The sequence below is a fragment of the Oncorhynchus keta genome, chromosome 1 (assembly GCF_023373465.1).
Source record: "Oncorhynchus keta strain PuntledgeMale-10-30-2019 chromosome 1, Oket_V2, whole genome shotgun sequence".
In the NCBI taxonomy this organism is placed as follows: Eukaryota; Metazoa; Chordata; class Actinopteri; order Salmoniformes; family Salmonidae; genus Oncorhynchus; species Oncorhynchus keta.
In genome coordinates, this window is record NC_068421.1 from 81276668 (window position 1) to 81299674 (window position 23007).

Sequence of the window (23007 nt, forward strand, 5' to 3'; positions counted from 1 at the left end):
GTACATAGCTGGATATCTACGGTGTTTACAGGCCTCCTGGCTCCAGCCCCTAGCTCGGCACATAGCTGGATATCTATGGTGTTTACAGGCCTCCTGGCTCCAGCCCCTAGCTCGGTACATAGCTGGATATCTATGGTGTTTACAGGCCTCCTGGCTCCAGCCCCTAGCTCGGTACATAGCTGGATATCTATGGTGTTTACAGGCCTCCTGGCTCCAGCCCCTAGCTCGGTACATAGCTGGATATCTACGGTGTTTACAGGCCTCCTGGTTCCAGCCCCTAGCTCGGTACATAGCTGGATATCTATGGTGTTTACAGGCCTCCTGGCTCCAGCCCCTAGCTCGGTACATAGCTGGATATCTACGGTGTTTACAGGCCTCCTGGTTCCAGCCCCTAGCTCGGTACATAGCTGGATATCTATGGTGTTTACAGGCCTCCTGGCTCCAGCCCCTAGCTCGGTACATAGCTGGATATCTATGGTGTTTACAGGCCTCCTGGCTCCAGCCCCTAGCTCGGCACATAGCTGGAAATCTACAGCGCATTCGGAAAGTATGCAGATCCCTTAACTTTTTCCTAATTTTGTTACATTACAGCCTAATTCTAAAATGGATTAAATTAGTCCTTTAGGTGTCTTTTGGCAAACTCCAAGCAGGCTGTCATGAGCCTTTTACTGAGGAGTGGCTTTCATTTGGCCCCTCTACCATAAAGGCCTGATTGGCGGAGTGCTGCAGAGATGGTTATCCTTCTGGAAGGATCTCCACAGAGGAACTCTGGACCTCTGGACCTGTTACCTCCCTGACCAAGACCCACCTCCCCCGATTGCTCAGTTTGGCCGGGCGGCCAGCTCTAGGAAGAGCCTTGGTGGTTCTAAACTTCTTCCATTTAAAAATGACAGAGGCCACCGTGTTCTTGGGGACCTTCGATGCTGCAGAAATGTTTTTGTGCCCTTCCCCAGACCTGTGACTCAAAACAATCCTGTCTCTGAGCTCTAAGGTTTTTGCGCTGACATGTACAGTCAACTGTGGGGCCTTATATAGATAGGTATGTGCCTTTCCAAATCATGCCCAATCAATTAAATTTACCACAGGTGGAATCCAATCAAGTTGTAGAAACATCTCAAGGATGATCAATGGAAACAGGATGCACCTGAGCTCAATTTCGAGTCTCATAGCAAAGGGTCTGAATACTTATTTAAATAAGGTATTTATGTTTTATTATTTTTAATACATTTGCAAAAACTTCTAAAAACCTGTTTTTGCTTTGTCATTATGGGGTATTTTGTGTAGATGGATGAGGAAAAAATGTCATATAATCCATTTTAGAATAAGGCTGTAACGTAACAAAATGTGGAAAAAGTCAAGGGGTCTGAATACTTTCCGAATGCACTGTATATTTTTTACAGGCCTCTAGGCTCCAGACCCTAGCTTGGTACATAGCTGGTTATCTATGACTTTTAACAGGCCTCCAGACTACCGCCACTAATGTCTACACAGGCCACTAGCCACACTATTTGTGACTGAGAGCTCTCTGTTCTGTCTAACATTTCTAAACCCCACTCACTCACACGAGAGGGTAAAAAATGGGCAGATTAGGCAGGGATTTAGCTTCGTGCAAGAGTAAACAGAAGTCACTGGGCACAATGAACAACAAGCCTATTGAGAAAAAGCTCTTTCTTTAGTTTAGGGTGAGTAGCAGCTCTGAGAGGAGAGAGCAGAGAGCACACAGACAGGCAGTAGTGTGACAGCTGATGGTGAAGAGGCCTTGGCCTTATCTGCTGCTGAGCAACACACACACACCAATAGGAAACAATGGTATGTCCTTGCCTTAATTAAAAACAACAGAATGGTTTCCCGTGGTGAGTCAGAGACTTCCTGAATGAGTGAGCATGAGGACAGGCAGGCACCCATGCACCCCCACCCACCCGCACACCCAGCCACACACACAGGCTTGTTGGACCCCTAACTAAGCCAATCAGTAGGGATGGGATTAGGCGATCTTGACAGATAGCAAATAGATGGATGCACCTGCACCATTCACAAACTTCTGACCCCATTCTAGGAAAACAATGCACTAAAATTCACTGACTTTTTACCAAAGATAATCGTGTGGAGCTGATATCAGATAGTTATTTGTCTCAACATATGTCATTTTCATCACTTAGCAGGCACTCTTACACAGAGAAACTTGCAGTAGTGAGTGCATTCCTTTCATACTTTCATTTTCTCCTTACTGGTCACCCATGGGAATCAAACCCACAACCCTGGCATTGCAAGCCTCATGCTCTACCAACTGAACCACACAGGACTATATCAGACAGATACATTTTCTGAAAGGGCATCTGTCTCTTACAAATACAAAAACACGCCTTACAGCAACCCCACACACATAACTCGCTTCTGGGACACCAATCAGAAGTTGTTTCAGAACAGCCACATTCATCCAGTACCTTTAAAGACTTTACAGCCCCAAAGGCCATGCATTTATGGAGACACTGAAATGAGAGTAGTCTCCATCTAGGGATACACATAATTATTTCTAAAGACATGCTATGCTGTGTGTCTGGCTCTCTCTGCATGCCTCTGTGACACGTCCTATACATTCCTGTGTAATCTGATGTAGATCCCCCCTAACCCCTCTCAAACGGGGCCCCTGGGGGACCCAGGTAAAGATGGCTCCAAACTGCATCTAGTGATAATCATCTCCCCTACACAAATTCTACCAAGTGTCTGAGTTATGTTTGTCTCTTGAATCAACAGAGAAAGGGAGAGAGAAATTGAGAAATAGAGAGAGGAGGGAGAGAGTGAGAGAGAGAGGGGGAGAGAGAGGGGAGAGAGAGAAATGGAGGAGTACAAAGAAAACGCAACTAATAAACGTACTTGGCCAGTGGCTAAAACCAATAGCACATTGGCCAGACCTTACCTCAGGCCACTTGTTGTCTTTGTACTCCTCCATTTGATAGATTAGCTGTGGAGAGGTCCGGAGAAAGTAATGGCGAAAGACCCAAGGAGGTTGCCCCCCCACCAAGGCGTAGCCTCTCAGGCCCCCTCCCTGGCTGTAGCCAGACAATTTTACTGCTGGGCGGAGGCTCAACTAATTAAAATAAACCAAAGCTGGAGTCTCTCTCCTTTGAAGAAGAAGAGGAGTTGGAGGAGGTAGAGGGCATTATGTCTGATTTCAGCAAGTCTATCCAGTATGTTAAGTTAGCTAGTTTCAAGTATCATGCCAAACGAAACACTTTCACATGGTTTTCTGCAACATACAGCTAGTACTGTATAACTACAATAACTACATTTTTGAAGAATATGACATTTCATCAAATTCACACAAGTCTACCACCATAGAGATGAATCTGCTAAATCTGCCAAACAAACATTAAACATGAACTCTCATGAGCTGAACTCACCTGGCAGCCTCTCTTCTCAATTTCCGTGATGCACTTTTCGATGAGCAGGGGCACCATGAGTCCTGAGTTCTCTCTCTCCACAACCCTCCAGGCCTCCACCCCAAACATCTGTCGCTCCCGGTCCCCATCGTAGCCTCCGTCCAGGGAGTTCTGCCACTGCTCCATCAGGTTCAACTTCACGTAGATCAGGCCTCGTGGCTCCAGCTTCACGGCCAGCTGATGACTCCTGGTCACCCTGAAGAGAGCCGGTAGCACCACAGTGCCATGACAGCACACCCGGTTCTTCTTGGGTGTGGGGTCCCAGCTGAACACCACTAGCTTCAGGTGCTGGGCGTTCTCCAGCTCAATGTTGAAGGTGTGGTCCATGTCTAGGAAGGTGGTCCGGCAGGTGAGCAGGGCAGTGCGTGCCTTGTTGACCGAGTCCACCTGGATGGCGCAGTAGACGTCCCTGGAGTCGACACGTGGCGGCTTGAGGTCCTCGGCGCCGTAGAAGTGCAGGCTCATCAGTCCTGAGATGTACTGGGTGCACTTGGGCTGTTCTGTGAAGGCGTAGTGGCGGAACGCATCAATGTCTAGTTCTGTGCCGTGCAACTTGGAGCTGCCACCTCCTCCTGTTACTCCTCCTGCTCCTGTTCTCTCTCCTCCTCCAGTGGCTGGGTCTTTCTCCTTCCCCTTGCCTCCCTTGCCCTCTGAGGACCCGTGCTTCCCAGACTTGGCCACCAGTTCTGGGGAGTCCCCGTCACTGAGGTAGCCCCCCTTGCTAGCCGACATGGAGGTCCCGCTGCTCTTCTTCTTGCTGTAACTTTGCTGTGTCGACACACTGCTGTCCAAGTGATATCTCGAGATCACATTACGGCTGGCGGCCGCCCCCTGTCCACCCCCTGGGGACAACCTGGGAGGAGCGGAGCCTGGATCTGACCCACTATTGGTTTTGGGACACTGGGTCCTTGTCTCTGATTGGCTGCTCGCGCTGGCTCCGTTACCGCTGGTGTTGTTGTTGTTGCTAGGGATCCCTTTGACGCTGAGCTTGCGGCTGAGTTCCGGAAGCTTCTTCATCTTCATGGAGAGTTTCCTGACGGTGCGCGGGGACTTGATCTTGTCCGGGAATGACCAGTTGAGGGAGCTTCCCTTCTTAGCAGGGTTGGGGCTGGAGGGAGGCGAGAAGCCGGGGGTGGCCAGGTCAGGGCCTTCTGCTGCAGTGAGAACAACAAGGACAGACAGAGAGAGAGAGAGAGAGAGAGAGAGAGAGAGAGAGAGAGAGAGAGAGAGGAGAGGGAGAGAGAGAGAGGGAGAGAGAGAGAGGGAGAGGGAGAGAGAGAGAGAGAGAGAGAGAGAGAGAGAGAGAGAGAGAGAGAGGGGAGAGAGAGAGAGAGAGAGAGAGAGAGAGGGAGAGAGAGAGAGAGAGAGAGAGAGAGAGAGAGAGAGAGAGAGAGAGGGAGGGGAGAGAGAGAGAGGGAGAGAGAGAGAGGGAGGGAGGAGGAGGGAGAGAGAGGGAGGGAGAGGGAGAGAGAGAGAGAGAGAGAGAGAGAGAGAGAGAGAGAGAGAGAGAGAGAGAGAGAGAGAGAGAGAGAGAGAGAGAGAGAGGAGAGGGAGAGAGAGAGAGGAAGAGAGAGGGAGGGAGGGAGGGAGGGAGAGGGAGAGAGAGGTAGGGAGAGGGAGAGAGAGAGAGAGAGAGAGAGAGAGAGAGAGAGAGAGAGAGAGAGAGAGAGAGAGAGAGAGAGAGAGACCATGTTGAAACTCACAGAGGTCACCAGAGAAAATACACGAAGATAGACACAACACTCAACATTTAGATACTAAAGAAGGGCACTGGGAACATTTGTTGAAGGCTAAACAAATCTAAATTGAGTTATGTATATGTCATACTTTTTAGACGGCTGACAGTTAGACAGGGGTTGACATGAGACTAATATGGGACTAAATTTAATTGCTTTACACCATCAGCAACAGCTTGCATTCCAGATCAGACCGTAACAAACTTCACCATTGAAAAAATAGGTCAGTTGTTAACTAAGAATGAACTCCTGTGATGTGGTTAACTAAATTAAATGCTAGGTAAATTCTAGATTACGGTAGATCTTATTAGCAAAGGTGTGAGCGAGCCAGGTCTCTGAAGCAAATTGTTACACAAAGAGGAATTAGACACTTCTGCTTCAGGGCTCAGGGCTAACGTTACTGAAGGGAGAACCCATTACTAACACATCCATTCAATGGTATGCATCTACAAGTTGCCTAAATTACACTCAGGAATGTTAGAGCCTGGAGAGAAGCTCCTAACCAGTAGTCTTATGTCCAGAGTGAGAGTCGAAAGCCTCTGAACCAGTAGCCTGGGGCCAGAGTGAGAGTCTAGTCGAAAGAAAGCCTATGAAGTGGGACTGAATTTGGGAGCTCCTTCTCAGAATCTTTCCCCCAAGGCACTGTCCTTCAGTGGGCTCTGCCTGCTTCCATGATCCATCCATCCATCCATCCATCCATCCATCCAGCCATACTCTGTTTCTACAACAACAACCCACCCCTCTTGCGACAAACTATTCTATTAGTTTGTTTCAGTAGAAGTTTGTCAGGTAAAATAAATCCATCTGGCCTGCCCCAGCAGCGAGCCAGCACCAGGTGCGGTGGACAGAGAGGACATGGACAGGACAGCCCTCATCCTCCAGCCTCAGGCTGGGCCAGCTACAGTTTAGATGACTGAAGTGTCCCGCTGGTCCCCCGATGGGATTCTTGAGCCCGTTTCAATCAGAGAAGAGCACTTTTCCCTTTCCTAATAGGATTTCCTCTTTTGCTAACCTTTCCCTTTATCTATCCTCTCCCCTTTTCACACATCACAGGGAAATACCATCAGCTTCAAGGGACAGAATGTCCAAAACATGTAACATGGCTGAGGTAACTCATTTATATATTGTACAGAACCAAAACCAGTCTGCATCACCACCATTTTAAGAGACTTTTATGATTTGGTGCACTGCAGTACTAGTAGTATCTACATTCATGGCCTTCCAAGACAATAAGTCAGTAACTAAGTACAACAAAAACTTGATTTAATTTCTTCAACATTCAGTTACTTTTTGAGCACAATTCTGTCACAGTTGAATATTTCAGCAATACGGCCAGAGAAGGTGTGGTATATGGCCAATATACCACGGCGAAGGGCTGTTCTTATGCACGACATAACGCTGAGTATATTGGCCATATATCACAAACCCCAGAGGAGCCTTATTGCTATTATAAACTGGTTACCAATGTAATTAGATCAGTAAAACTAAAACTTTTGTCATACCCGTGGTATTCGGTCTGATATACCATGACTTTCAGCCAATAAGAATTCAGGGATAAAACCACACAGTTGAATATAAGACATTAAATCACTCCAAAACACACTACAATGTGCTTATTCTCTCTTTACAGTTATCACTTGCGTATCATTTTCAGTTTTCTGTTTTCAAACCGCAACTGTTTTCCTCCACACTGCTGAAACAAAGGAGTGATTCTGTTGGCTATTCATTGTGAAGAGAGCAAAGGAGAGGGAAAGGGGGAGAAGGAGAGTAAAAGAGAGGAAAGAGAAAGTAGAAGAAAGAGAGATAGAGGGAAAGAGAGTTAAAGAGTGAGAGGAAGAGAAAAAGAAAGCAAAGAGAGAGAGAGCACAGAAGAGGGTAGCATGACCTGCCAACATCCCCTGCTCTATTTTCAGAGGGGCCTGCTGTGCTATTCTGGAGAGAGGGGTAAGAGGAAGGCAGGGAGGGGGTAGAGGCGGTGTCGGAGGGTGTAGCAAGGGGGTAAGAGGAAGGCAGGGAGGGGGTAGAGGAGGTGTCGGAGGGTGTAGCAAGGGGGTAAGAGGGAGGCAGGGAGGGGGTAGAGGAGGTGTCGGAGGGTGTAGCAAGGGGGTAAGAGGGAGGCAGGGAGGGGGTAGAGGAGGTGTTGGAAGGTGTAGCGAGGGGGTAAGATGGAGGCAGCAGTAGGGCAGAGTGGGTTGCTGCATGCATGAAGAGGGGAAGAGAGAAGACGAGAGGGGGGAGAAGGGGGTATGGGGGGACAAAGGCACTCCTTGTACTGCGAATCAGAGGCCTGGCCAGTGAAAGGGGGTGTTATCTGACATTCCATAATAAACCATGTTTAGCCTCCATTCCCTTTCCTTAGGCTGCTGAATATAAATCCCTGTTAGCTAGTGGTTCCTGACAATAACAAATACCAGCACACAGAGGGGGAAAGGGGGAGAGAGCCGGACCAAAGGTGCAAAATACCTCTGGAAGAAGTGCCAAACAACATCTACGGTGGGTCCCAGATACTGAGGTTTAGGTTTGGCCAAACTCACATGCCTTCAGAAGGAACTGAAACCACTGGAACACATTTTGGACCAATCAACTTTCAAAATCTCCTATAATAAAAGGTAAATTACTTGTAAAGCAAATGTATGTTCAAATGTATTGTCTGATTTTATGTCCGTTTTCAGATGAGTACATGATGTGGAAATGTATTTGGCAATTATCCTAAATCTAATGGTATGAACAGAACCCTCATCCACAACAACAGCCAACTGAGTTAAATCTGGTGGATATAACATTTACCAAGTAGAATAACATTACCTTTAAAACAAATCCAATGACTACTGTGCTGTTCTCCATAGTTCCCTCACTATTCTGTAGCCATTTACCCTGTGGCAACATCTACAGCAACGTCAGAGAGAAAGAGAGGGACAGACACTCGACACCCTCTACCTGAGGATCAGGGGAACTGTTTGATACTTAACCCCCGGGGGATGTTCATAGGGTCAAAGGGCAAAGGGTAGCATTCCGCATGTTGGAACCGGAGCTGGGTGACCAGTGTCGCCCCCATACACCCCCCTCTCCCTTATGACCCCCAAGGCCCACCCCGGGCAGACTGTCACTGACACCCCTCTAACAAAGAAAAGGAATTTATGGCCCTTGATTGCCTTTAAAAAAGTTCTGGGCCCAGACAGGTGCTAAGCGAGAGAGCAGTGTGTGTGTGTGGAAGGAGTGTGTGTATGTGTGTGTGTCTGTGTGTGTGTGTGTGTGTGTGTGTATATGTGTGGGCATAAAGAGAGACTGTGTGTGTGGGGGGGGGCATAGTATGTGTGAATGCGGCAGTGTGAGAAAGTTACTGTGTTCTGTAACAGTAACTGTGCGTGTATGAGTGTACTTCCTCTGACAGAAGGTGATAGGAGACAAAGTGGATGCCCTTAATTACCCCTAGGCAATTCCACAGTAACAGAGACTCATTTACTTGAAGAACAGTGCAGATGAAAAGTTTGATAACAGAATGATAGTCTGTGCTGTTTGTGCTGTCATTCTATTACCAAACCTTGCATCTGCACTTTTCTTCAAGTAAATCTGTTTTTGCACCATTTTCTGTGGAAATTGTTAAAGCTGCCATATGTAACTTTATGTGCGACCCGACCAAATTCACATAGAAATGTTCCCATTCTTAAATTTCATTTTAGCAACTTTTACTTTCGGTTTGGTACACCAGCTTCAAACAGCTGAAAATACATATTTTTGGTTATTGAAATTATATTTCACATCGGTTTAGATGGTACAATCATTTTTTACACTTGCTTGTTTTGTCACATAAACTGAAATTAGGTAAACTATTAACATTTTTCAACCATGAAATAGAGGAACGATTTCTGCATATTGCAGTCCTTGTGCATAGAGTTGTATGGTTTGTTTAAAGTTATACTTCGGGATTTTGGGAAGGAAGCCCTTTATCTACTTCCCCCAAATCAGATGAACTCATGGATTAGCAACATGCATGCCCCGGCCACCTAAAGATCTGTCTTTCCAACAATCTATTTCCTGTATTTGAGTGGTCCAAAATCTCTTGTCGCTTAAATCTCGCTGGATTGATTGCTTTCATTTTACTCCTGAGACTCTCATACTCTTGCTTGTGCCTGTCGTTATTCCCGATAACGTTACAACCGCGTAAATGTTTTGAATTCCCTGTCAAACACAACCCAGTAATGGCTGAAATGGGCTCAATGGAATACATCGTCTTTCCGTTGAATCTGTAAGAACACTAAAGCTTCGTCTGAGATTTAACGCCTCATCGACACTTACATCACAAGAAAGAGAAGATACTTTTATTTCAATTTAATACAGTTGAAATGCTTACAAATTAGTTGCACTGAAATGAAAGCAACTTCTGAAAATGAACACTGATTATAGTGATAGTATGTCTGATTTTGCAAACAATGTAAAGTATGTATAGATATGTAATCTAGAGCCAAGCCTGTTGACTTGTTATCTGAGGGTATCCTGCTATTGACACATTTGTTGAATAATGCAACAGAATTTCACAACAACAGTAATTAATAAGGCAGTCTAGACAGTGCAGATAGGCTAGACCAATCAATCAATTAAATGTATTTATAAAGCCCTTTTTACATCAGTCGATGTCACAAAATGATATACAGAAACCCAGCCTAAAACCCCAAACAGCAAGCAATGCAGACAGCACATTGTCGGTGTTGCAACCCTGTTCCACCCCTTTATGTTAATGTATTAATACATGCAAATACACCCTGTGTATTTATGCAAATGCTGCACATATAACTTTATTTTAACACAAAATATATATTAAAAAATACCTGATAGCATTAGAAAATGTAAATATGAGTACATTCTCTGAAGAAAAAGTGATATTTGACATTATATTGAATACCTGAATTCCCAACAAAATTCCTGAACTTCATTTATTATTTGTCCATGCCAGTAAAATGTTGAATATGCTATAATTCTGTCAATATCTGAGGGATTTAGTTTTTTAGTTTTTTATTTAACCTTTATTTAACTAGGCAAGTCAGTAAAGAACAAATTCTTATTTGCAATGACGGCCTAGGAACAGTGGGTTAACTATCTTGTTCAGGGACAGAACGACAGTATCTTCATATATTGTCCAACTGTTGCATTTATTACAATTGTTTTTAAAACATTTTAACAATTTTGATGACTGTTGCTACATGGATACCATTTCTATGTCTCTGTATCCAGTTTGAAAGAAGTTAGAGGTAGTTTTGCGAGCCAATGCTAACTGCGTTAATGCTAGCTCGCAATTGCGAGTTAGCTACTTCCTTCAAACTGCACGCAGAGACATAAAAATGGTATCCACGGATTAATCTGACTTTGGGGAAGTAGATAATGGCTTTCATTGCCAAAATCCAAAAATATCCCTTTAACTTTGCAATCATTGTTTTTTGGGGGGCATACATTTTAAAGTGAAAAACTGCCCTCTCCCTTGCAAACTCACACACTCATTATAGACACAAACAGAGAAGGAAAGAGAGTTCTCTAGTGCACTGTTCTCTGGCACCCTATTCTCTAGTGCACTGCTTTTGACCAGGGCCCATAGGACTCTGATCAAATTAGTGCACTGTATAGGGAATAGGCTGCAATTTGGGACACAGACAGAGAAACTGTATTGGTGGTTCTCCTCTCCTTGGGGCCTAAATCATTCAGTGCTGGAATCCTTTCAGAGGCAGCCACGGGAGGTGTTTCATTACAATGGTGACCAAATATAGTATACGTCCCCTATTCCCTACAGTGCACTACTGCACTACTTTTGACCAGTACCCTATGGGGTTTATAGTGTACTAAATAGGAAACAGGGTGCCATTTGGGATGCATCCATAGCCAGGCATGGCAGGCAGGCCCTATGCTTTCTATACTCCCAATAGCACAACAACATGGCTACCTGCCAACGCAGCCTGTCTTGCTCTCTATGTAGACTAAGGCTACTGCCACAGGCATTCCAACTAAGCCCAGAGATCCTCTGTATCTCCAACAACAGTTTGTGTGTGTGTGTGTGTGTGTGTGTGTGTGTGTGTGTGTGTGTGTGTGTGTGTGTGTGTGTGTGTGTGTGTGTGTGTGTGTGTGTGTGTGTGTGTGTGTGTGTGTGTGTGTGTATTTTCACTCTTGTGATCCCCAGAGTCAAAATTAATGAAGTGATCCTTCCAGCGCTTCACTTTCGCAGGCTGATCCGATCCAAACAACCATAAAAATAGCTCTGACCACATTTGACCCCAACGGCCCAACTTCCAGATTTCCTGTCCAGGCGCTATGGGAACACACACCTGCCTCTACATGCTCTCTATAGTCCATCCGTCATTATCCTCCATACAAACACAGCATTCAGCCAGACAAAGGAGCAGTCAATGACAGCCCTATGAGGAGTCTAGGGTGTATCCGGTTAGGAAAAAGAACCAACCAACCAGCCAGACAGACAGACAGAGATAGAAGGTCTAGTGTTGGACTGAGTCATTCTAATCTAACGTGCATAAATTAATTATTATTCAACAGACACTCTTATTATTCAAAGCCAGTAACAAAGTGTTATCCATTTTTAGCCACTTGTAATAAAGTAGCCCTCTGTGCTAGCGGGTTTGGCTCGTAGTGAAGAGGGGATTGAGACTTTATAAAGGAGAAGAGGAGGAGGGTGATAGAATGTAGGCATCACAAAAACCTGAAAAAGGAGTAGGACACTATAGTTCCCCTCTCCATTCTACTATCCCCCTTTTATTCTCATCTAGGGCCTTCTTTTACAGGCTGCATGTGGACAATATGGCATTACTGAAAGCAGTGACCATACTACCCCCATGTCTGTTCCTCCCTGTAGTCTGTGGAAAGCAGATTGAGTGACAGGTCTCAATTACTCCCTGTGGGGAGAGGGGTGAAACAATTCCATGACCAGTCAGTCAGTCACTCACGACTAGAAGGCCAAATCACACAGCACAGCAGACATTTGTCCATTAAACTTAAGTTCTCAACCTTACCTCCCCTCCCAATAACCCCACCAACCAGCTAATAGTACACCCTGCTTAACCGTGTTGTCTTAAGGGTCAAAAATGACCCCCCACTATGTTTAACAGCAGAGAAAAACCTCTAAATGATATTTTTTCAGCTTCAAATTTGATTACTTTTCCTAGAGTGACCCCAACATTAGAAAAAGTGAAACACTGCCTTTGTTCATATTTCCATGAAAGCTGTACACCACCAGGGTACAAAGATTGTCTTAGGGTCATTTTTGACACGGCAGTTATAAAATCACACACACACACACACACACACACACACACACACACACACACACACACACACACACACACACACACACACACACACACACACACACACACACACACACACACACACACACACACACACACACACACACACACACACACACACACACACACACTGAGATATTGAGATTATATGTGCTACTGATGAACTCAGACAAAACTACAACTTTTTTGTGCATGTGCAGCATCTCCCCTCCTCGACCCCACACATGACTCAAGTTCACAGACAAAATTAACAAAATTTCAGACAAAATAAGCATTTCTGGAAAGCATTGTTAACTAATGGTGAATGCAGTCAGAGGCTAGAAAGGTGCTGCAGATGACAGTCCCCCCAGTTCTCTACGAAGCTGAAGACATGATTCTCAGTGCCTAACAGGTCGTTGATGTGATTTTTTCAGATGTCCAGGAGGAACAGGAGAACAATGATTTAGAAGAGGAGGAGGTATCTGAAGAAGAAGATGGGGAAGAATTACAACCCAGAGCACGATGCCTCATCTTCAGATGAAGAGGAAATCCCTCAAGCTGAAAGAGAGACATTTTTGTCAAAGAACAGCAAAATAACATGGTCCTTGTCACCACATGACAACCAGGGCAGGATGGCAGCACAAAAAGTCATAAGGATGACCTCATGACCCACAAGACATGCAGTTGCCCATGCCCAGGACATCACCTCCACATTCTACATGTTCATCACACCAGCCATAGAAAAAAATCATCCTGGAGATGACAAACTTGGTCGATTTTCCGTGTCACAATGCCACTGAAAGTCTTTCACACTTTCTCAAGAATGCTACGATTTGACAAGAGAGGTCTGGGAGAAGTGGGTGGAGCATCTGCCGTACCTCTACGACCCTGAAGTAACAGCGTTGAGCAACTAGTTCCATTCAGAGGTAAATGTTTATTTTCATATCTGTAATGTAAGTGATTTTCACTGTTAATTGTATTATGTATTGCTGTAATATCATTGATTTATGTGATTGTTTTCTGTGACACTGATACTAATTACTGATAGTAAATCTCTTTTGTCAAAAGGTCGCTGTCCTTTCCGGTAGTATATGCCCAGCAAGTCAACAAAGTATGGCATTAAGATATGTGTGGCCTGTGATGCACAATCCAGCTACGCTTGGAAGATGCAAGTCTACACTTGGAAGCAGACCAGTGGAGGCCCGGAGAAGAACCAGGGGATGCGGGTTGTGCTTGATGTGACAGATGGACTGAGGGAGCACAATGTCACGTGACAATTTCTTCACCTCTTATGAACTCAGCCAGCATGAAGAGGAAGATCACCATGGTTGGCACAGTTAGAAAGAACAAGCCTGAGCTCCCCCCTGCACTCCTTGCAACAAGAGGGAGAGAGGCCTTCTCATCAAAGTTTGCCTTCACCCCCACCACCACTCTAGTTTCTTACCTTCCAAAGAGGAACAAGAATGTGGTCCTCCTGAGCACACTGCACAAAATGGCTGAGATCAGTGATAGTGAGGACAGGAATCCAGCCATCATCCTGGACTACAACCACAACAAATGAGGCGTGGACAACATTGACAAGGTGATAGGAACTTACAGCTGCAGGAGGATGACTGCCCGCTGGCCCCTGGTCATCTTCCATAACATCATTGATCCTCATACAATTCCTTCATGATATGGAACAAGATCATCCCTACCTGGTTGCCTGATAAGCGGAACAAGAGGAGGGGGTTCCTGGAGCAGCTGGGAAAGGCACTTGTAACCCCACACATTTAAAGAAGTGAGCGCCTCCCCCGCACAGCAGCCTCTGCAGCGCTTGTGAAAGCTGTCCAGGGGGCTGAATCTTGTCCTGATCCACCTGAGGCTGCAGCTGGGGCAGGCAAGAGGAGGAGATGCCAATTATGCCCCCCAAAGAAGGACTGTAAAACAAATACTATGTGCTGCACATGTGAGAAAATCTGCAAAGTCCATGCTCACACACTTGCACACTGTCCTACATGTGCTAATTAGAATTGACTGATTTATGTTCTTCGCGTTTTTGTTTTTGTTTTGTATCAATTATCTTATTTTATTCATATTTATTGTTGATGTTTATACACCTTGTGGGTGGTGGCAATGGCTCAAAAAATGGGAGACAACTAGTATTTTGTAGTTGAATTCCTCATTGTACAGTATATAAAAATATAACACTATGTTGCCAAAAAATTCAAGACTGTTATTGCTTCCCTTCAATAAAATGCATTCAAAACTACTTTCTGCACATTTCTGATACTTACTTAGGCTATACTTTCTTAGGCTATACACGTGTTATCTCTTGCTAAATCAAATATGTTTACACCTATACAGTATCTTTAGCAAAAATAATAATAAACCTCTACTTAAAGAAAACAATTATGACAGGTGTGTTGTAATAAAAGCAAGTGGTGTCCACTGATTAAATTCAGTCTTTCTGCATTGTGAAGAGGGAAAACCCACATATTCACAAAGTTTGTGATGAATGGCAGGTTGTTTCTTCATGCAAAATAGATTTGGGGTTTAAAATTCAATTAAGCTGATTTATTTTAGGGGTTTAGTGAAGGCGGGGCATTTTTGATCCTTAGGACAAGGGGAGTATACAGAATGTATAGGGTTAAGTCAGGGACATGTCTGATACATTGTCCTCCTGCAAACCCAAAACACGGCCTGTCACCCTGCCACTTCCTGCCGTGACAGCGTCTCGGCACTCAGCTCCTGTTACATCTCAAAGGATTATGGGAGTATTTTTACCACATTACAGAGACCTGGACACATACATCATCATCGTCATTATCATCATTATTATTATTATAGGGCTCACCACCGTTCACAACCACTGTGACTGACTGATGGATAAATAGGTAACGTCACCTCTCACTGGGGGCCTAGCTGGCACACACAACGTAGTAACACACACAACGTAGTAACACACACAACGTAGTAACACACACAACGTAATAACACACACAACGTAATAACACACACAACGTAGTAACACACACAACGTAGTAACACACACAACGTAGTAACACACACAACGTAATAACACACACAACGTAGTAACACACACAACGTAGTAACACACACAACGTAATAACACACACAACGTAGTAACACACACAACGTAGTAACACACACAACGTAGTAACACACACAACGTAATAACACACACAACGTAGTAACACACACAACGTAGTAACACACACAACGTAATAACACACACACAACGTAGTAACACACACACAACGTAGTAACACACACAACGTAGTAACACACACAATGTAATAACACACACAACATAGTAACACACACAATGTAGTAACACACACAACGTAGTAACACATACAACATAGTAACACACACAACGTAGTAACACACACACAACGTAGTAACACACACAACGTAATAACACACACACAACGTAGTAACACACACACAACGTAGTAACACACACACAACGTAGTAACACACACAACGTAGTAACACACACACAACGTAGTAACACACACAACGTAGTAACACACACAACGTAGTAACACACACAACGTAGTAACACACACACAACGTAGTAACACACACAACGTAGTAACACACACAACGTAGTAACACACACAACGTAGTAACACACACACAACGTAGTAGCACACACAACGTAGTAACACACACACACACTTTCTCTTTGAGGACATGTAATGCGGTAGGTTATTTTTTGTTGAGACACGGGTTGAAGTGTGGAGTGGCGTCGGCTAACCCACAGGAGCCGACCGCAAAGTCAACAACGAGCAGGGAGTTCCGGAGTGGAACACTGGAACACAAAACACTCACTGAACACTCCCCACCATGCACAACACAGAACACAGCAAGCAGCACATCTCCCAGATAACTAGGCGACCTAGACTATCACAAGGACGCCACATTCCACACAACACAACAACATACTGACTCATTTATGACACAAGTTCCTGTAAATGCCTTTCTGTCTCAGTCACAGATCAATCACACAGAATTCACACACAGTTCACAGAATAAGAACAGATTGATAAACCAACATAATAATCATGCAACTTCTCTCTACACAGAGGAGTCTTTCTACGTGCTTTCCCCTTTCATCGTTTAACCATGAAAGACTGTGGGAAATATCTGGAATTTCACACTGTACCATATCAAATGACAAGAGCAGAAAATAGCTTAGTTTTAATTGGTTATAATCAGTGTCTGTGGCTATTCCAGCATTCATGTGCTGGAACACTGAGACCCCACTCAGGCCCTGGCCTAAGGCTAATCCTGATCCTGCATGTAAAGTCTTTCATGACTGAGACTTTGGCCACTCAGCATGTGATGTCACTGTGAGCCGGGGCTTTGTTGTTACCCATTGGCCGAGCTCTAGCTGTTGGCCGCTACCTGTCAATCACGCTTGTGTTATGTCACTCACTCTCACAAAAAACATTCAGAGAGAGAATGTCCCCTCAGAACACATTGTTTTGGATGGAATGTCCCCAAGACAAGACTGGAGATGTAGGATGAAGGAGGTTCCAAAACATTTGCTGTTGTTCATTCAGACAAATGTAAAAAGTGTTTTAATACTTTTAAAACTTCTAACCAACTAGTATTACCAATAGATATCTGGTAGTTTGCTCTTTTCACTAATACATTTAGTCAAAGTGAAGTGAGCAACACCAGTGCACATGTCAGGCTTGTTATGGCTTTCATAAAGAATTTCTGTTGCTATGGCTGCTGCCAATTATGCGGAAGGGATAAGTATATCCTTGCTATTCAGCTTCGCTTTGTGTTCAACAACCAGAAAGCTCTTTTGCGTGCCATAGAAGACAGTAGTTAAAAGTCATAATTGTGGGTTCACTTCAAGATTTGTCAAAATGTCCAAACAACCGTGTTGCCACATCAGAGCAGTCAAAAGAAGAAGTAAAAAAATTAAAAATACAACGTACTAAGAGAGTTGTGTAGGGGCTGTCATCACAATATAGGGGGTACACCCTCTCTGCCCAGAGTGGGTGAAACGCACTTTGGTGATGAAATTTTAAATCCTTATGTGAAGACAAGTATAATTTTTTATGTTCTGAATCGTTCAGTGGGTTTTTTCAATCTTCGAAAAAGAAGAGAAATTTCAAATTAAAAGTATACTAAAATATGAAAATACTACATGTCATGTCTCTAAATCGATATCCCTCTTACCTCTATATTGTTTTATGTCCTGAGGATTCAAGAAGAAAGATGAGCCTGTCAGGTAGCCATGTAGATTTAATTATTGTACAGAATCCAGCCTTACTGACGCAAAGCAATTTTCCAGATTTTTTTACCACTTTTGTCTCTTTCCTCCATTGATTTAGTCACACTAATTCTGGCCATGCTACAAGGGTAAACATTTCAATACAGTTTGGACAGATTATGATAGAGATAAGAAGTTGGTCAAAATATGCATTTTTGATTGGACACCCTACATAATAGTTAAAATCGTGTTGCGCAGTCTCAAAACTGAAACACACACACCAGGCCTCAAATTTCCCAGCAATGAAGCCTAAAATAATTCATGTCTTGTGGCCAAAGTGGCTGTTGTGCCCTTGGGCTGAATATAATAATTCCTTTCCTTTCTCCCGGCTGCCAATCGCCATGCTCCGAAGCACCTCTCACTCACATGGGTCTCTCAAACATCTCAATTCTTATTAGCCAATGCCCTTCACATGACCGGGTCCTTCTCACAGGCATCCCCACTCAGAAGTAGGTTACAAGTGAAGACACACCGGGGATGCAAAGGAGCGCATCCTTCTTATCCAAATCCGAGGCGCATTGAAGATGATGATGCGCATTGAAGATGATGATGAACATTGAAGATGATGATGAACATTGAAGATGATGATGAACATTGAAGATGTTATTGTCCACATTTACATTTCGTCAGCTAACAAGAAGAATAACGAACAGCAAAAGCACTAGCCTATGTCAATGTACAAACATTGACATATTCTATTGTTCAGCTTGTCCTTCTGTGCGAGAAAACAATATTCTAAACATACTCTGGGACAGTTCTGGGACACGATAGATCCCAAATGAATACAACCCCTGTACATAAAAAAAAAAACTTTTAAAAGCAATGAGGCTGATGCAACAGATCAGAAGGTTTAAGCTTAAAATGTTGATAAACTATTTCAACAGGACATCGACCGAAGCACACAGCCAAGACAACGTGGGAGCGGCTTCGGGACAAGACTCAAAAACTAGCATGGGTTGGTAATATGACTAGGATAGTGCCTTTGGCTGCTGGACAATGAAAGAAATTTGACAACATGAAAGAAATACTGGTTTCAATGACATATGAGGAAGTGGTTATAAAATAATCCCCTTAACATTCCTATGGTCAGAACATGGTAAAACATGCCTCATAAAATGGAGGAAAAAAACGGGACAGCAACAAATTCTAAAAGCCTGTTTTTGCTTCATCATTAAGGGGCATTGTGTGTAGATTGATGAGGAATCATTTTATAATCTATTTTAGAATAAGGCTGTAACGTAACAAAATGTGGAAAATGTCAAGGGGTCTGAATACTTTGCGAATGCACTGTATGTCGACAGAATCAAGCCTTTATTAAGAATGATCCTAGACTATAATAATAATATATGCCATTTAGCAGACGCTTTTATCCAAAGCGACTTACAGTCATGTGTGCATACATTCTACGTATGGGTGGTCCCGGGAATCGAACACACTACCCTGGCGTTACAAGCGCCATGCTCTACCAACTGAGCTACAGCCAAACATAACTGGTGTTTAGCCTATATACACTGCTCAAAAAAAATAAAGGGAACACTTATACAACACTATGTAACTCCAAGTCAATCACACTTCTGTGAAATCAAACTGCCCACTTAGGAAGCAACACTGATTGACAATAAATTTCACATGCTGTTGTGCAAATGGAATAGACAACAGGTGGAAATTATAGGCAATTAGCAAGACACCCCCAATAAAGGAGTGGTTCTGCAGGTGGTGACCACAGACCACTTCTCAGTTCCTATGCTTCCTGGCTGATGTTTTGGGCAGTTTTGAATGCTGGCGGTGCTTTCACTCTAGTGGTAGCATGAGACGGAGTCTACAACCCACACAAGTGGCTCAGGTAGTGCAGCTCATCCAGGATGGCACATCAATGCGAGCTGTGGCAAGAAGGTTTGCTGTGTCTGTCAGCGTAGTGTCCAGAGCATGGAGGCGCTACCAGGAGACAGGCCAGTACATCAGGAGATGTAGGAGGGCAACAACCCAGCAGCAGGACCGCTACCTCCGCCTTTGTGCAAGGAGGAGCAGGAGGAGCACTGCCAGAGCCCTGCAAAATGACCTCCAGACTCCATGAGGGTGGTATGAGGACCCGACGTCCACAGGTGGGGGTTGTGCTTACAGCCCAACACCGTGCAGGACGTTTGGCATTTGCCAGAGAACACCAAGATTGGCAAATTCGCCACTGGCGCCCTGTGCTCTTCACAGATGAAAGCAGGTTCACACTGAGCACATGTGACAGACGTGACAGAGTCTGGAGACGCCGTTGAGAACGTTCTGCTACCTGCAACATCCTCCAGAATGACTGGTTTGGCGGTGGGTCAGTCATGGTGTGGGGTAGCATTTCTTTGAGGGGGTAGCATTTCTTTGAGGGGCCGCACAGCCCTCCATGTGCTCGCCAGAGGTAGCCTGACTGCCATTAGGTACTGAGATGAGATCCTCAGACCCCTTGTGAGACCATATGCTGGTGCGGTTGGCCCTGGGTTCCTCCTAATGCAAGACAATGCTAGACCGCATGTGGCTGGAGTGTGTCAGCAGTTCCTGCAAGAGGAAGGCATTGATGCTATGGACTAGCCCGCCCGTTCCCCAGACCTGAATCCAATTGAGCACATCTGTGACATCAGGTCTTGCTCCATCCACCAATGCCACGTTGCACCACAGACTGTCCAGGAGTTGGCGGTTGCTTTAGTCCAGGTCTGGGAGGAGATCACTCAGGAGACCATCCGCCCAGGCGTTGTAGGGAGGTCATATAGGCACGTGGAGGCCACACACACTACTGAGCCTCATTTTGACTTGTTTTAAGGACATTACATCAAAGTTGGATCAGCCTGTAGTGTGGTTTTCCACTTTGATTTTGAGTATGACTCCAAATCCAGACCTCCATGGGTTGATAAATTTGATTTCCATTGATAATTTTTGTGTGATTTTGTTGTCAGCACATTCAACTATGTAAAGAAAAAAGTATTTAATAAGAATATGTCATTCATTCAGATCTAGGATGTGTTATTTTCGTGTTCCCTTTATTTTTTAAGTCTCATTAAAGTGTGGCTACATTTTCTGGCGCCTCCCTCATGTCAGCATCGGTCTGCTGCTGACATGAGGGGGGCACACTTTAGATGTACTGTAGGCTAATTATTTATGTACATTTATATATATATATATATATGCCATTTACATAGACATATGTTTTTTTTTAAAGAATGGCTACTGTTTTTCTGTTTTCAAAGCCATTTAATTGGCTCTTTTGGTTAATGGCCTTGGTGGCCTAGCAGATGGCCTTGGTGCCCTAGCAGATGGCCTTGGTGCCCTAGCAGATGGCCTTGGTGCCCTAGCAGATGGCCTTGGTGCCCTAGCAGATGGCCTTGGTGCCCTAGCAGATGGCCTTGGTGCCCTAGCAGATGGCCATGGTGCCCTAGCAGATGGCCTTGGTGCCCTAGTAGATGGCCTTGGTGCCCTAGCAGATGGCCTTGGTGGCCTAGCAGATGGCCTTGGTGCCCTAGCAGATGGCCTTGGTGCCCTGGTAGATTACCACTAAAATCACAAAATTTCAGGCCTGCCACCCACCCACACACACCCAGTGTATTTTGAATGCTTTCAGACATTGCGATTAATCGCAATAAATAAACAAATTGTGCACTGAAATTACAAAAAGTGAACTTCAGTAAATTGGTTAACTCGGACAGCCCTAGTCTACAGCATTGCTTAATCACGGGAATGAGCTTCAGTCACAAAGAAAAAATGATTTATTCCCTTCAGGAATGCCAACTAATTCCACCTGGCTAACTAATGTGGGTGGGTTTAGCTAACCTAATGACTGACACCACTATGTAGAGATATGATTAGAGAGAGGAGAGGTATGTGTGTGTGCGTGGTGTCTCAAGACTGATTGAAAGACTGATTGACTGAGAGACAGACAGCCGCCGGCACTAAGTTGAGGAAGGGAAAGAGGTGAGTACAGAGAAAGAGGAGAAAGGGATAGTAAAAGAAAAGAAAAGGAGAGAGTGAGTGAGAGTAGATTAGAAAGAGTGTAAGACTAGGAGGAGGGAGATGGATAGACGTAGTTCTAGAGGTTATTTACCTGCAGCTGTGGCTCTGCTGGAACTGGCTGGCCCCTCCTCCTGAGGTTTGCATGTGTGCAGCATCTGTCTGTGCAGCTGTACCGATGGCTCCATGGAATGTACAGCATTCCCCTGCTGACTCCCCTCTCCACCTCCACCTCCGCCACCCAGGCTCTCCCCCACACCCTCCAGGTCAGGGCTGCAGCCTTCCAGGGTCCGCCCGGCCACCCCTTCCCGGCTGGGCCGCCTCTGGATCTGGGGGGCTTGGGGCTCCTGGGGCCGTGTAGGGACCATCAGTCTGACCTGGGGGATGGCAGTGGGTCTGTAAATGTGACGTAGCTCTGGTTCTTCATCCTCGGGGATGGGGTTGTACCAGATCTCCCCCTCGTCATCCGCATCATTCTCCTCAGCCGGGTCCACACACCTGGGCTGGGGTCCAACGCGGGCGTGGCACATGCTCACCTGGGGTAGGTGCAGGCGGAGGGGCCGGGAGGGCGGCGGTCCGGGGGGTTTTAGGTACTCCGGGGAGGGGCTAGGAGGGGGTCGGGGTGTATGTCCATGTCCATTGTCCTCCTCTGCTCCCAGAATGCACTGGGAGTCATCCTGGGTGGTGTGATGCGGCCTCCCAGAGCTCTGCTGGAGCCAGTTGCGTTTCTTGGAAACGGTGATGGTGTTGAGTGGGGGTCTCCATAATGACAGCTCGCTGGCCTTGCCCTCGCCAACCTCGTGCCTGTCGGAGGAGGAGTGGACATTCTCTATCAGAGCTGCAGGAGAGAGAGTGAGAGAAAGAGAGACGTGTCAGACTGCAGAGCAGGAGAGACGTGTCAGACTGCAGAGCAGGAGAGACTGAGGCTGTATCTGAAATGGCATCCTATTATCTGGTCAAAAGTAAAGCAATACTATGTAGGGAATAGGGTGCCATTTTGGATGCATTCTTGTACTGATATCTCACTGCCACCATCTGCTCACCTGTATCCCTTCATACAGGAGGAGCCTTAAGACACAAAGAGATATTCTGGCAACTATCACCATGGAAACAGTGTGGGATGTTTTATAACCTGTTGAATCATAGCTTCCCACTTGTAGCCTCCCCCCAACATTTGATTACCTGATTATATTTGCCTTGCGAGGATAACGTTGTGCCTTTGTTACTTTAAATGAAAACATCTGTATCATGAAACCATAGGTGACTTACCA

General features: G+C 45.1%; 1 protein-coding gene across 3 annotated transcripts in view; it reads right to left on the minus strand.

Moving 5' to 3' along the window:
* syde2 (synapse defective 1, Rho GTPase, homolog 2 (C. elegans)) overlaps positions 1 to 23007 on the minus strand; it is a 79326-nt gene that overhangs the window by 33553 nt on the left and 22766 nt on the right. For 2 of the 3 annotated variants that reach the window (XM_052462043.1, XM_052462058.1), the window contains exons 2-3: positions 21831 to 22574; positions 3402 to 4594 (exon numbers count right to left, since the gene is read on the minus strand). In XM_052462043.1, the coding sequence (XP_052318003.1) occupies positions 3402 to 4594; positions 21831 to 22574 (1937 nt within the window). The remainder of the gene's footprint in view (positions 1 to 3401; positions 4595 to 21830; positions 22575 to 23007) is intronic. The other variant, XM_052462052.1, reaches the window with a different exon arrangement.